General features: G+C 53.5%; 1 protein-coding gene across 1 annotated transcript; it reads right to left on the bottom strand.

The window, feature by feature from the left end:
* Nucleotides 1–290: 290 nt before the first annotated feature.
* On the bottom strand, nt 291–10,579 carry TBX21 (T-box transcription factor 21). Its single transcript, XM_006220183.4, has 6 exons — nt 9,886–10,579; nt 3,302–3,456; nt 2,789–2,910; nt 2,041–2,199; nt 1,835–1,896; nt 291–1,595 (listed from the first exon to the last, which is right to left on the bottom strand). Exons 1-6 carry the CDS (start codon nt 10,374–10,376, stop codon nt 977–979), a joined length of 1,608 nt encoding a protein of 535 aa, XP_006220245.4. The 5' UTR covers nt 10,377–10,579; the 3' UTR covers nt 291–976.
* Between the last annotated feature and the right edge of the window lie 4,638 nt (nt 10,580–15,217).

The following is a 15,217-nucleotide window of genomic DNA, read 5'->3' as shown; positions in this document are numbered from 1 at the left end:
GCTCCAAAGGCAGGACAAGTGGCCTTGCTCTAGCTCAAGTGATTCCCTAAATGAAGCCACCTCTGGTTTCTAGGAGCTACAGGGTCTTCTGAACTTCAATTTCTGTTTGAGAGCAGACAGAACAGTTTTGGTACATTTGCAATTCCCAGTGGTGCCCCCATCCATGTCCCCCACCCAGGCACGGAAGCAGGACACACTTGAAAGTTTCATGTTTATTTTCAGAAAGTGATGAAAACAAAAGATATATATTCAAACACCACTCTCTGTACAATAAATAGCCTCCCCTGTTCCAAAAATAAAAATTAAAAAGAAAAAGAAAAGAAAAATGCTCCCTGATACACAACCACCACTCCGTCCTGAGGCGTGCACCATCTCCCCATCCCATCCCCTGAGGCGTGCACCATCCCCCCATCCCATCCCCTTCCTCAGGACCCCACTGTCTCCGAGCTGGTAGGGCCCAGGCTGGCTGCTCAAAGTCACCTGGGTCATCTCCCTGACCCTGGCTGGCTGGTTGTTATAAAATTCATGTGCCGTTATTTCCAGATCAGGGATTAACACACACACAAACAAAAACGTTGAAAGTTACTCTACAGAGAAAGAGATCTTGATTATCCAGTCCAGCCATCCACCTGACCCAGACCCTCACCCCACCCCCACCCCACAGAAGAGGAAGCTCTTTTGCATCCCAGACCTTCTGTTATCTGGCTGGGAACCCACAGCCAGAAGCAGCACCAGGTAAATGGCTGTAGTTAGGGGCTGAGGAAGAGGCAGAGGACACTCTTTTCAGGTTTCATTGTGGGCCAGGAAGCAAGTGAACCCCAGAATCCTTCTTGGCCCCCCCTTTTCCTCAACCAATTATAAAAGGGGAAGGGACAGAGGGAGTTAGAGACCTCTCAGTCCTGAGTCTGTGGTCTACAGTAGTTGGTGTCTCCCAACCTAATAGCACTCTTTCTCTTCCGTTCACCACATCACCTGCTCAATTGGGAAAATAGTTATAAAACTGGCCTTCGGTTTCCTTATCAAAAGGAGAAGGAGCCCCCGCAGGGGAGGAACTGTCACCACTGGAAGGATAGGGGGACACACGCCTCCTCTTAGAGTCTCCTTCGCCCAGTCCCGAGTCACTGGACTCCGGCCGGATGGGGGTGATGTCAGTCCACAAGGAGGGGGAACCTTGGTCCTCTGGCCCCCGCCCCTCTGAGGCTCCAGGGCCAGGTTCCATGGGCAGAGTCCGCATGGAGCGGAACCAGCTGGCTGGGCCCATCTTGGGAGGGTACTGGGGGGCCACAGCCCAGCCAGCTCCAGGTGCCAGGACCTCCTGGCTTCGGTAGTAGGACATGGTGGGCCCAGGGGCGGAGGGCAGGAACGCAGGCTTCATGCTGACTGCTCGAAGCTCGGCCTCGTAGCTGTGGTCCCGGGGGGGCCCCAGCCAGTAAGGCTGAGGCACCACATCCTTGGCCTGGCCAGGAAGGTCGGGGTAGAAACGGCTGGGAACGGGATACTGGTTGGGGAGGAGAGATGAGTAGTGATCTCCCCCAAGCAATTGACAGTTCGGTCCAGGCGGAGAGGGGACGCTGGTGTCAACAGACGCATACATTCTTAAAAAAAAAAAAAAAAAGAGGAAAAAAACAGGAAGCAAGAAGACAGGGGTCAAGAGCAGAACCATCACTTATGAACCTGCCCATTGCATGTCCCTCCCCAGACCTGCTGGCCCTCCAGGAGCACCCACCCCATGCTTCCCGATGCTCAGAGGCAGAGAGGGGACGTGCTGGAGTCCCAGTCTCAGAGGAACAAGAGGAGGCCTCTGCAAAGGTGAGCTGAACCCAGTGGTACTTACGACTCAAAGTTCTCCCGGAATCCTTTGGCAAAAGGGTTGTTATCAATTTTCAGCTGAGTAATCTAGAGAGAGGGGAAACAGAGTCACCTGAATCCTGAGTCTGTGGCTGGGGAGCTTACAGAATCCTTCCTAGGGGATACTAGGGGCCTGTTCTCCCCCTAATCCCCCTCCCAGGCTCAGCCCACCCTTGCCCAGGCAGCCCCCACCTCCGCATTCTGGTAGGCAGTCACGGCAATGAATTGGGTTTCTTGGAAAGTAAAGATGTGCGCATTGGAAGCGTTGCAGGCTGCCTCTGGCTCTCCATCGTTCACTTCAACGATGTGCAGCCGGGGCTGGTACTTATGGAGGGACTGCAGCACGATCATCTGAGAGGCAGTGAGACGGCTGTGAGGGTGGGAGGAGGAGTTCAAAGGACCCCACCTCCATGGCTGGCCCTGTGGCCAGGCTCAAAAGGACCCTGAGGTCATGGTGGCCATTCCCCTGCCCTGCCACCATGTAACTTCTCCCAGGCCTTCCAACCCTAGTCCCCAGCCTCTTTAGGGCACCAATTCTATCCTCCTGCCCCCTTCCCTATCCCCAGATGTCCACTGTGACCAAGCTATTAGTACAAACAGGGCTTTTCAGGGATAAGGGCATTTTAATACGACTACTCAACTCAAAGAAACTCTGCGTCCATTCCCTGGGACCACCGGTACCAGCTTTATACCCAATACAGTACACGAGCCATGGCAGCCGGGATTCAGTGAAGAAATCCCCAGGCTGGTTTGTCCCATGTTGGCCTGAATGTGATCCCTGCCTGCCCTGAGATTCAGTTCCCTCCCAAGGTGGGTAGAAAAGAACCAAAGTCAGAGAGGAAGAAAAGTCACTTCTACAGAACAGAATCAGCCTACAGGACCTACTGTGGCCTCAGGGATGGGGACGGGGGCGGGGCTCGCCCATGGGGAGGAGTCCCACCTGGGTCACATTGTTGGAGGCCCCCTTGTTGTTGGTGAGCTTTAGTTTCCCAAATGAAACTTCCTGGCGCATCCAGTGGGCTCCAGTGTTAGGGGAATCGGGGTGGACGTACAGGCGGTTTCCTGTGGACAGTTAATCTCTTTGGCATACAGCCCCTGGGACCAGGCCCCTGGTGATGTGGGACTTCTTTGCCTGTTCTGAGGGGGATGGCAAGAAAGAAGCAGGGAGGAGACAGACGGGGCAGGGCAGGGGGAGGTGTGGGCAGAGGACTGAGCTGAAGATAGGCTACAGCAAAGTAGGAGATGATAAATAGAACGGAAGTGAGAAGTGGGAGAGGATGGGGTGAGATGGGATGGAATGGGATGGTGTGGGGTGGGGTGGGATGGGAAGGGTGGAACGGAGAATTAAATGCTAGGAGTCACGGGCAAGGGCTTGGAGGTTCCTCCTGGATCCACCAGGGGGCGCCCAGTCTTAGAGAAAAGGTGTGCCCACCGCTCCCAAGGAGGCTTATACCTGGCATGCTGCCCTCAGCCTTTCCACACTGCACCCACTTGCCGCTCTGATACCGCCAGTGGTGCTGGTCCACCAAGACCACGTCCACAAACATCCGGTAATGACTGGTGGGCTCCAGCCCAGCCACAGTAAATGACAGGAATGGGAACATCCGCCTGGGGAGAAGAGAGAGACCCACTAATATCCATCGGCCCCCCAGCCCCGGGACAGCCATCCCTTGTGCAAAGGCCATCCGTCAGTGGCGTGCTGGAGCTGGCTCCCGCCCCACACCAAAGCCAGATGGAGAGGTCCAGAAAGCCTGCCAGCCAGTTGTTAAAACAGCCACGGTTAAAAATTAAATTATATAAACTTACAATTAAATACATTACATTAGAAGCCAAGGTAAGAAATACTCCAAAATCATCACTTCCCAGTTCTTTCAGTCCATTTTACTTTCATCTCTGCTCTTGAGGTTGTTTACGTCTCCTCTGCCTGTATGGTGGAGATACTAGATAATGTGCGCTACCACTGGTCTCTTCCCGACTCTGCGTTCCGTGATATCACGTGGGTAGCTTAAAAGCAGCATTGCAAGGGTATTTACCACAGAAATCAGCAAACACTACGAATCAGCTTTTTAAAATGTTCTTCTTTCAGAGGGTCAGTTGCTAGACATTAGCAGCACACCACTGTCCGTACTCTTCGTTTGCCTCCTAGCGGGGAGCAAAGCCACAAGCCAGCCCCAGACAGGCTGTTCCTAGTAGGTCCTCATGCCTCACTTCCCTGAACCCTGGTGTGGCCTCAGTCCGTCATCCATCCTCTCCACTGTAGTTCTCATGGTGCTAGCACAGGCCTAGCCCCACAGCGCCCATCCACAGGCCCTCCCCGCCCCATCGTCGTGGGCCAGATGTCTGCAGTGTGGTCTGCTCCAGGCCTGAGTCTTCAAAGTCCTAGCTGGAACTTCCCATCCACATCCCATCAAAAAGGACTCTTGACCACAGTCCTTATGTTCAAAGTCCTGGTTCCCGGGAAAAGGAATTTGGATTTGGTGTGCTGTGTTACTGTGCCAGAGTATTCAATTCAGAGAAAGCAGCACTCCTATACCACAACCATCTTCCACCAGCTCCACCAGTCCCACTCCCAACACATCACTACAACCAACACCTCCACCACCACCACCATCACTAAACCAACACCTCCACTATCACTACCCCTAACACCACCACCACTACAACCATCATCTCCACCATCACCACCCCCACCACCACCATCACTGTAACCAGCACCTCCACCATCACAGCCATCACCACACCCACCACCACAACTATTACCTACACTATTACCATCACTACAATTATCCCCTCCATTATCCCCACCATCACTACAACCACCACCTCTACCACCACCAGCTCTAATGGCTTAAACCCTTGCTCTTCTAACCCAAGCAGGAAGGGCAGAGTTTTTAAGATGGCAGAGTCAAACTTTCATCAGAATTACTTTTCATTCTCACACACTTCTCCCCTCCTCTGACAAAAAGCCCCTCAGGATGGGATGAAAGGTACTGGTCCGTGAGTCAGGAAACCTGGGGGAGGGAGAGTTCAAGAGGTCTAGGAACGCTTTGGGGTAGATTCTAGTCCCCAGAGGGTCCCAGAGCAACATCCCTAATAACCTCGAAAGATCTCCCTGGAGGGCAGTCACAGTCCCATCTTCCCCAGATTCTCCTGGGCTGAGCAAAAGAGACCACTGGCCCTATGACCTTGGATAAGTTAATTCCCAAACCAAACCTCAGTTTCTTCACCTATAAATGGAGATAATAACTCCTGTCCCCCTTTCCTCTGAGAGGTGTTAAGAAGTTTGAAAGATGTGAAACTCAGCTCACCATCTCTCCTGTCCCACCCCCATCCCACCTCCTCCCAGGCCCAGAGCCGTCAAAGCACTCTGGCCTTGCAAAAAGACCCTGAGCAAAAATCCAGAGTTCCAGTTCTAGACCCTTGGTCCCAGGCGCTCGGCCCGCCAGTTGACTTCAAAAATCAGAGGTGAGGTGTGAGGCTCTGAGCATTTGAGGGTGGGAGAATATTTTCAACGCGTTTCTACCAATGACTCATTCTGCAACCTATATTGTAACCTGTTCCTATCCAAACTTGTAGGAATAAAATGAGAGAAGAAAACAAATTCATTGAGCCCCTATGCAGCAGTCAGTTCATTGAACCAGTCCTTTGAGACAGCAAATGTTATTTCCATTCAAATGTTACTTGAAGAAAACAAGGCTCAAAGAGGTTTGCCGATGGCTCCCTGATAGGAGAGCAGAGCTGGGGTCTCCTGCAGCCTCCATACCTCCATCCTGCTTCTCCCTAGCAGGAGGAAAGGCAGGTGACACAGGAGGACCGTGGGGAAGAGGGAGAAGAGAAAGGAGATCTCAACTTCATCCTAAAAGTTTAGAATCACCACCAGCTGGGATTCCCAAAATAGCCCCTGATTTACATGACAGTTTGCTGGGAGGGAAGAGGGAGTGAAGATAGGTCTGGTGCCAAAATGAGCCCCCTACAAAAGACCACTTACCGTTCTGCCCTCAGAGGATAAGGTCCAAGACCCCCAAATTCCTCTGCTGCCCCTCAGGACCATCCCCCCTGAAATGATCCGCAGGGTCTGTATCCCTTCCCCATCCTGAACACCTCTGACAATGCTCCAATTCACTGTCATTAAGTACAAATTAAAAGGAGATGGTTTTTATCAGTCATGTCGGCAAAATGTTTCAAATTTGGTAATATCCAATGTCGATGAGCCTGTGGGAAAGTGGGTCCTCTCGTTCACTATTGGTGGGGGTGTAAACTGGTACCACGTTTTAGGAGTGTATTCTGGTTTTATTCCCTCTTTTTTTGTTATTTACTTTTTTTTTTTTTTTTAGGAGTGTGTTCTGGCATCTGCCTATTCAAATGCGAAAAGCACTTGGCATCAAGAGATCGCCTCCTCCCACCAACCTTGGACCCACTTAATAGAAATTCGATGGCCACCAGCAAATGGCCAAACAGCAAGCAAAGCCGTTTTCACCTGCACCCAGAGAAATAAAGCTGGCTGAAAGCAAAAAAAATTTTTTTTTTTGTTTTTAAAGAGCTAAAGCGTTCTCAGAGTAGAAATGTAGAAAAGAGAAAACCAAAATGCCTGAGGCCAGCGATCGAAGATGATGTGGGACTGAAATTGTTTTATCGAGCCCTAATTTCACACATACACACACAAGTGCAAATTGGGATGCTTAACAACAGAGCTACCCAAAGTTATCTTAATTATAATAATCAACTAATCACACCCAGAAAAGTGGGGATTGCCAGCAATTACTGCACATCCACACACCCACACATCCACATACCCGGAGACAGCCGCCTCTCTCTTCCTCTACTGAGAAGGTCTGCCTTCGACTATTCCATGCCAGCCAACTCGGGCACAGCACACAGACTACCTCGCAGAGATGACATGAGGCCCAGCAACCCCAGGAGGCACTATAAGGCCCCAAAGCTCCACAAACACATAAACTTGAACTCCAAAGTCTCCAGTTGGCCAGACAATCTTTTTGTCCTGTTTCCCCTCCCAGCTCCATCTGAGCTGCCTGGCTCCGTCTCTAGACCCTGGAATCACTCCCGGCTCCCCGCCCCATTTCTGCCCATGCAGGAGAGTGTTTCGCTTGTCCACCCTGAGGATGGGGCTACGGTGGGTGTGAGGGAAGGATCTGGGAGGGAGTGAGTCAGCCCAAGGCAAAAGGCTACGGGGCTGTGAGTGGGCCTGGGCTGGCAGGATTTTTCAAAAAGGAAGAAGGCCGTGGGTGATGTGGTAGTGACTGGTGGGTCACTGGCACCCACGGATGGACAGGCCAGCCCGCCAAAAGAGAAGAACGGAAAGGGAGCTGTTCTCTGAGTCCAAGTCTTACTTTTCAGAAGTCGATAGAAGGAAATGGCCACCAACTTCCCAGATCACTGGAGCCCAAGCTCAGATACGGGGTGCTGACCCCAGAGGCTTGATCCACGAGGAGGCATCAAAGGAAGGGGTGAAGGGGCCACTGTCCCCTTCCAACAGTGTCCAACACGCCGCAGTGTCCGAAGTGGTCCCTCAGGATGGATTGAAAGTGTGAGGATTGTAAAACACACACACACGCACGCACGCGTGCACATACACATGAAACATTTAGGGAAATTTGATGACATTTAGGAACTTCTACTCAGGTTTGCTAATGGTATTGTATTTATTTTTAAAAAGCCATTTTTAAAGGTGCACAGAGAACTACTCAAGGATGAAGTAATAAAGTGTCTAGGATTTACTAATTACTTATACTGTCACTGAACATGGTTTCAGACCAGAGGGTGGAAGTTAAGTGAGCGAGGATAAAGAAACAAGGCTGGACCAGTACTGGCAATTGTCAAAGCTGAGTAATGGTAGATGGAGATCTGTTACCTTTTTCTCTTCACTGCTGCATATATTGGAATTTTTCATAATAAAGGAAATTAAGTGTGTGGATCCAAACAGACAACAAAATTTGTCAAGAGAGAATTACTCAGCAGGAACATAAAGAACAGAAGGAAACTGTAGGTGTAGAGATGGCGACCCGGGCCGGGAGCCACATCGCCCTGAGATACCTCCTGAAACAGCCTGAGGGCAGAGCCACGGCTAGCCCAGCACCCAGAGCCCTGAAGTTCTGGCTGAAGCTCTGTCCATCCTGTCCCTCAAGACTGGAGGGTCAAGGGCCTGGCAGCAAGGCTGTGGGGAGACCCGAGCCAGGCCCCAGGATGGGAAGCTTCAGGACTACCCAGCAGAGTGGAGGCTTGAGTCGGAGTCTGCTGTGTGAGCGAGTGCAAGCCACCAGCCCGCCTGCGCCTCAGTGCCCTCAGCTGTAACTAGGGAGGCCGCTGGGCCTACCTAGCGCACAGCGAAATAATGGAAGTGAAAGCACTCTGAATGCATGAAGGCCTTCGGCCAGTGTGGGCGGCTGTTTTTACTCCCAGCCATGGGGGGATCAGAGAAAGAAACCGAGGCCAGTTCTGCCAGAGATGGGTGCGCTGTGTAACTTCAGAAGAATGTCTTGCTGTTTCTGGGCCAGTGTCCCTGTCTGTCCACAGTAGAGACAGGACAGGGTCTTCTGGGTCCCCTCCAATTCAGACTCGATAGGACTGAAGTCGGGGCTGTGTCTGGGTGTACCCAGAGGGGGCTAGGGTTGGAGGGAGCAGAGAGGAATTATCACAAGGCTTAGAAGATGAAGGCCTTGCCAAAAAAGAAAATGCTAACGTTCCTGGGTTCATCCCAGAGAAAGAGGAAGAGCTCAGCAATCTGAAGCTAGTTGTGGTTGGTGGACAGGTCCCTCAATCCCAAGCCACACCATAGAAATCTTGGGGAAGTAAGAATGTTCCAGCAATGTCCAGACTGAATGTCAATCCCGGGGCCCAGCATGGCCTCTCCCGTCTCCCTGCCCAAGTCCCACATTCGGTATCTGCTCTTCAACACTTCCTAGGTCCACTGATGTTACAGCCCGTCCACACACAGGTCCTCACTGGTCCCCTGCCCATGCCGGCCCCCACTGGGCCAGGTGTGTGCACACTCACACCAGACACAGGCAGGGCCCACTCAGAGTGTTGCTTACTAAACAAATAACACACTAAGTCAAAAGTTTCTCTTTCTTTCCCCATGACGGAGGCTCTCTCCGGAAGCAGCACCCTTGGCCCCAAACCTTACCCTGCATGCACTGGGCTCAGGAAACCCTGAGCCATGGAGCCATGGGTTCCCCAGGATGGACTGGTGACTATCTGGCAAAGGGTGGGGCAGGCTTTCAGGGAACAGGCTTTGAAGGGTAGAGTGTGGGACAAGCTGGGACCCACAAATCAGCTTCACCTGCTCAGGCTCATAGTCATTTGTGCCCTGGGGCAGGGGACTATGCCTAGAAGGAATCTGTGCCCCCTCCCACTTTACCACCCCCCACACACACACCAACCCCAACACACGCACACACCAGACATATGATCTCAAAGTACTACCGTAAAGGAAACTTGGCGACCGCTTCTCCATGTCACCAAATCCCAGTCTTACTGTCCTCCCCCCGACCAGAGCTGACCTGTACCCAGCAGCAGCAAGGGGGCTGGGAGAGGTGGGCACAGGAGGCCCCAGAGATGAGGTTGAATTGTTGCCGGCCCCACTGCAAGACTCTGCCCTCCCCTCCGTTTGCCCACACGTAGGGGCTAAGAGGTGCCGTGTTCTGTCAAACCCACAGCACACGATCCTTCTGTGCCCACGGCGCCCCCTACTCAGACAGAGAGCGCACCCCAATGCTGGGTGAAATCATGGGCACCTTCCTCCTAAACCAGGACGCCGGCTCATCGTGCCCTTCTCCTCCACCTCCTTTTTGAGTTCTGCCTGTTGGTGTAACGTCCTGAGAGTAAACAACCCCAGAACTTTCCTAGCCCCACTACAACTCCCTCCTTCTCCACAAAGCCTGAGCCAAAACTGTGAGGGACCAGGAGACACTGGCAAAGATTAAGACAGGAGAAAAAAAAAGAAAGAAAAGCGCGTCCCTGTCTGGGCTGGAAAGACAGAGACTCCCACGGCTCGGCGCTCCCGGCGCGCGCCTCACTCACCGTCCCTGCTTGGTGATGATCATCTCCGTCTGGTGCTGATTGAACTTGGACCACAACAGGTGGTTGTTGAGCGCCACTCTCAGCTTCCCGGACACCTCCAGCCCCGCCGGCAGCGCATAGTCCTCGCGAGGCCCCGGGTAGAGGGCGGCGCGCGCGTCCGGGGCCGCGTAGCCGTCCCCCGGCTGGTAGCCCTCGGCGCCCGGCGTCGGCGGGAAAGGCTCGCCCGCCCCGGGGAAGCCGGCGGCCTGCGGCCGGGGCGGGTAGGTGTAGGCTCCGAGGAAGCGGCCCGGCGGGGCGGGCACTAGGGCGCCCCCAGCGTAGGGCGCCCCCAGGCTGGCGCCCCCGCGACGGTCGGCCGCATCCTGAGCGCTCGGCTCCGTGTAGAAGTAGCGGTTCTGCGGGTCGGCGCCTGGCGCCCGGCCCTCGTCGCTCGCTGGCATTGGCTCGGTGCCCGTCAGCATGTCTCCGCAGCCCGGCTCCACGATGCCCATCCGGGGCTGGCTGGCACCTTCCCGCGGCCGTCGAGGACCGGCCCCTCTCCGCGCGGGGGCGGGCGCGGGGGTCGGCGGGGCCGAGATGGGCGGGGCCGGGGCCCAGGGGTTGGGGCGGGGGCGGGGCCCCACCGGAGCCCGGGCTCGGACGCCTGGGTCCTGCGCCCGCGTTTGGCGGGCGCGCGGCAGCTCCCGGGCTCCCTCTCCAGCGGGCCGCTGTCTCTAGCGTGCGCGGCGCCTTTGCTGTGGCCTTATGAAGCTCTCCGGTTCCCCCCCACCCCCGCCACCTCGGCCCCGCCCCGCCTCACCCCGCCCCTCGTGGCTAGTACTGGGCAAATTCTACTCGGTCGGTGAGGACTGAAGGGCCTCTTCGATGTAGACCAGCGAGACACCGGGAGCCTCTTAGTTCTCGCTCGAAGACTTTGCCTTCTGGGAGAGTCAACGCCTCCACCTGAAACGCCAGCATGTTTCTCTCCTCTGGACCCTCGTGGAAATTCAACCCACACTTGAAGCCTCAGCTCAAAGGCCCCCTCCTACGGGAAGCCTTCGGTGATGGCCCAGATGGGACTCACAAAGCCTTCTCGCAGTACTTGCAGGCTCGGAGCCGCTTCACCCAGGAACATGCAACAGATATTCACTGATGTCCAGTGTGTGCCCAGGCTGAGTGCTAACTGGCTTTGTGTGACGTGTTTGCGCTCTTTCTCACTGCCAAAGGCCCAAGTGGCAGTGTCAGATGCGTCTTGTTCCTTCAGCCCCAGGGCAGACCTGGGACCTATGCGCAGAGGGAAAAGATCCTTGGAGGAGCTTGCACCCCAGCAGCTGTGGGTTTGCAGGGCCCTGGGCTGGTCCAGGCCCACAAAAGCTCCCCTACCTGGGCCTGGCAGCCACCGGCACTGGAAGTAGCACTGGGCTGCCAGTGCTCAGAGTCCCAGGACTGGCTCTGCCTGTCACTCAGGTATCTGTAACCTGGGCAAGTCACTTTCCTTACCTGAAAGTCAGCCTCGAGTGCTTCAAGTCCTAGGCTAAGGAAAACAAATGTACTTACGTATTTTTCAGAGGGGCTGTGAGTCTTACATGAGAGGGGACATCTGTGTGGCACTTTACAGTCTATTATTATACCTGGATGGAAAGGCTGCTCTGAACAGATTCAGAGCCGGCTGACAGGAAGGAAACCCACCACATGTTCTGAAGGGCCGCCTCGGTTATAGGACTACGGGGGCTTTTCTTTCTCTCTTTTCCTTTTCTGTTGACTAATGTAGTTATATTCCTTTTATGATGAAAACAATCCTTTTTCCCCCAATTGAAAATATCATGATTGGGAGTTTTCCTGTGTATAAAGATAAAGCATACTTATATAGAAAATGTAAGCAGTACAAAACAGTAAAAATAGGACTGTATAAATCACCCCCAATTCCATCCCTCAGAGGCAAACAGGATTAAGATTTTCATGAACACCCTTCACTCCCCACATACCCCGTCTCTGTCTTTTGCACATGCACATGCACACACACACACTATATATATATATATATATATATATATATATATATATATATATATATATATATATAATTTTATATAAACACCACATGGACCTCTTTGTAGTATATTTTTTTCACTCAACAAGGTTTCACGGAATTTTTTGCATACCAATATCTAGAGATTTACATTTATAAGAATGTTTTGAAAAATACTTTAACATTTTCATCACGTTAAAGATTAACCTCTCCTCTCCCCCTCTTCCACCCCAGCCTTCCTCACTTCTCCCCTGGGGACTGACCCCATCTCTACATCTCTGTCCCAGCCCAACAGAGCTTCACACTCAGGGGCCCATGGGGACTCTCTGCTCCCAACTAGAGCTGAACTGAGAGGCAGGTTGGCAGGTGAAGGGGAAGCTGGGGACCTCAGGAGGCGGGCATGACCCAGGAAGGGTGGAGGGAGAGAGAATCTATGCATCCCCTGAGCACGGAGTCCAGATGCACAACAGTACCAGAACCAGGGACTGGCCTCCTCCTGGTCCTTTATCACCACTCCCCATCCTTAAAGAATGGAGAAGTTTCTGCCTGTTGTTCCAAGTGGGCAGCATGGCCTGAAAAACAGGGTGAACTTGGAACCCTTGGCTACTTTTAGAGAAATGTGAAAGATTTTAGTGTCTTCCCTGAATGACTGATTTCCCCAGGAGATATGAGACAGCTGAAGACTGACATTTCTTTGGGGAGACATTTTTGCTGAGTGCTTGGCTCTGGAGGGCCAAATGGAGCCTTGTTCCTCCTTCTCTCTCCCAATCCTCTTCTCCATCTTAATCCTCAGGTGAAGTGATCCATCCTACTTCTGAACAGAGAGACCTGGGCTCCCACCTAGCTTTCTGGGGTGGGAAGGATTATGAATTTTGGAATCAGGTGGACTTGGGGACAAGTCCCTGGAGGAAGAGGGTGGCTGGGGTCAGTCTTTCTGTAACCTGATGGGCTGTTAGAGGGTCTTATAGCCTGGTTCATATACCCCAGATTCCTCACCCTCTCTCTCTGATTCCTTCCACCCAAAAAAGAAAATGCTTGTGAGAAGCGGGGGCTGAGTGGCCCTGGTGTCACCACTGCCAGTCCTGCCCCTCTGCCAGCTTGGGTGAGAAAAAGAACCCAGGCAGTGTCACCTCCTCCTCCTGCTGCCACCTCACCCTCTTCCCAGGCCCCTGGGGCTGGAGAGGTGGGGAAGGTGGAGAGGGAGACAAGGCCCCCTGGGATCCCCTCATTTCCTGTCTCTGCCTGTCCCAGCCCGTCTCTCATGGATCAGCCCACTGAGCATCATCCAGAAGGCTAGCCCTGTGGGGTGGGAGCAAAGATACACAGGGTGTGTGTCCAGGATGAGAGAGACACAGTCTCCAACAAACATCAGATGTTGTGAGACAGGCTGGATGGTAAATCTGGGAAATTGAATGACTTACCAATTTCTCACTCCCCTTTAGTGGCAGAGCCAGAGCTGGAACCCCAGTCTCTAGACTCCTGATCCAGTGTTTTTCCTACAAGAGTGGTTGCTCTCCCATTTTGAGGGGGAACAATAGTAAAGTCATACGATTGCATCAGAAAAGATTTGAAAAACAGAAAAGGAAATTGCCCCTAACGCACCAGTCTGGACAGGGACTTTCTCCACCCTGTTATCTGTGCATCTCCGCCTGTATCCAAGGCTTCTTTTCAAGCCATTTCTTATCAAGACTCAAAATGAGCTTGGCTCCCTTGATGTCACACAGCACCTGCCAACCTGTGGGTCGCAGATTGTGCCAAGAGGCTGTTACTGTGGATTCTTGGGACTTGGCCTTTAGAGATTCTGATTCCCAGGCCTGTGGCAGGTTCTCAGAATCTGTGCGTTTAAAAGAACTCCAGGTGACGCTGGACCCCACAGAGTCCACCCATCACACTCTCAGGCCCCTCCCACCCCACTCTCAGGCCCCCTCCCACTTCACTCTTCCATCTCCAAGTCATGTCCCCGCCTGAGAAAGTCTGTGCTCTGACCTTGCTTGCTGTGTGCCCCTTGGTGCCTGGCAGCCTGTGTAATGACTGAGGAGGGCTGCAACGGGCATTGAGAAGATTTTCTTATCGAAGCTCCAGGACCAGATGATTCCTCACCTCAGAATCTAACTGGGTCCTCTCCTTAAAATGTGTGGGTGCTGAGCCCTCCCAGGACCCGGAAGTCTCATATTGCAAGGTGCAGGGAGGGCTGAGTGGCCCGTGGGGGTGTTGGGGAGGGGGTGGCTGTTAGTGGAGCCCCAGTGCACAGGGGCTCCAGGACCCAGGGCTTCTGCCCTCCACTCTGCTGGGTAAAGTCCGAGAGGCTGTGAGAGGGTGGATGAGTGGGGTGGGAGTGGGGCGCACTGTGCTGGGGAGGAGACAGGAAAGGAAAGAGACAGCACCGTGCAAGGCCTGAGCAGAGTTTCTGACAGATTCAGAGATGGAGAGGGACAGGGACCACAAAGTCAGAAACCCAGAGAGTGACTCAGTCTCAGGCCAGGCAAGAGGAGGATATAAGAAAGAAGGGAGGGAGATGGGCCAGGGAGAGGGAGGTCTGCAGAGACAGAGACGCCTGTGGGTACTGGAGGCTGCGGCAGAGGGAAATGGGGTAACTGGCTTGAAAGCCCAATTCCAACTGGCCTTGTGGCCTGGGTCAAATATCTTCACCTCTCTGGTTTCCTTGTCAGTAAATGGAGTGAACAGACATCCTGCCAGGACAAATGGGTCTCAAGTGAGGTGTAAGGTAGTGTAAAGGCAGGAACCAGCACAGGCTCAGGCTGGGTTAATTTGCCTTCTCTTTCCTCTCCTCCAAGCTGCCTGCATCTTCCCTTTCCTTCCTCTGGCATCCGCTGGTTCCCTACAAACGGTCCTTGAAATCCAGATTCCCGCCTCCACAAGGGCCTTAGGCCAAAAAAGAACTTCTCTGTTTGTAGAACCCCATCTCAGAAAGCTGGGCTTCCCCCCGACACCCATACACCATTCCTTGGCGACTGGGATAGGCCAGACCCCGGGGACTCTGGGGTCACAGAGATAAACTAAGCTTAGCTTCTGCCCCCAAAGAACTCCTAGCAAGGTGACCTTGGAGTCAGAGGCTTTGAGTCCCTCAGATGCAGACTTGAAACACACCAGCCTGTGCATGGACAACAGCATCCACGTGTGCACACACACACACGGCCCACAGAGCGGTGCCACGCAAGTCCCTGTGAGCCAGTTCCTGCAGCCACACCCCCTTCTCTTGTCCCACATGTGGCCTCCCTGAGATCCTTGGGCATCTGCTCTGCTCACCCCCACCCACCCTGAACCCCCTCCGGCTCTGGGCCCAGACTGCCAGTCCTTCAGAGA

This window comes from Vicugna pacos, chromosome 16, assembly GCF_048564905.1.
Source record: "Vicugna pacos chromosome 16, VicPac4, whole genome shotgun sequence".
Classification (NCBI taxonomy): domain Eukaryota; kingdom Metazoa; phylum Chordata; class Mammalia; order Artiodactyla; family Camelidae; genus Vicugna; species Vicugna pacos.
The sequence above is the reverse complement of the archived record's forward strand: the minus strand, read 5'-3'. Positions and strand labels throughout refer to the sequence as shown.

What these genes read in the sequence shown, in the direction of transcription:
- TBX21 (XM_006220183.4), bottom strand. Translation starts at nt 10,376, where the DNA reads ATGGGCATCGTGGAGCCGGGCTGCGGAGACATGCTGACGGGCACCGAG. An exon ending in CCTCCAACAATGTGACCCAG is followed by an intron (nt 2,200 to 2,788) that starts GTGGGACTCCTC and finishes ACTGCCTCTCAG; the next exon opens with ATGATCGTGCTGCAGTCCCT. An exon ending in CTGCCTACCAGAATGCGGAG is followed by an intron (nt 1,897 to 2,040) that starts GTGGGGGCTGCC and finishes CCCTCTCTCTAG; the next exon opens with ATTACTCAGCTGAAAATTGA.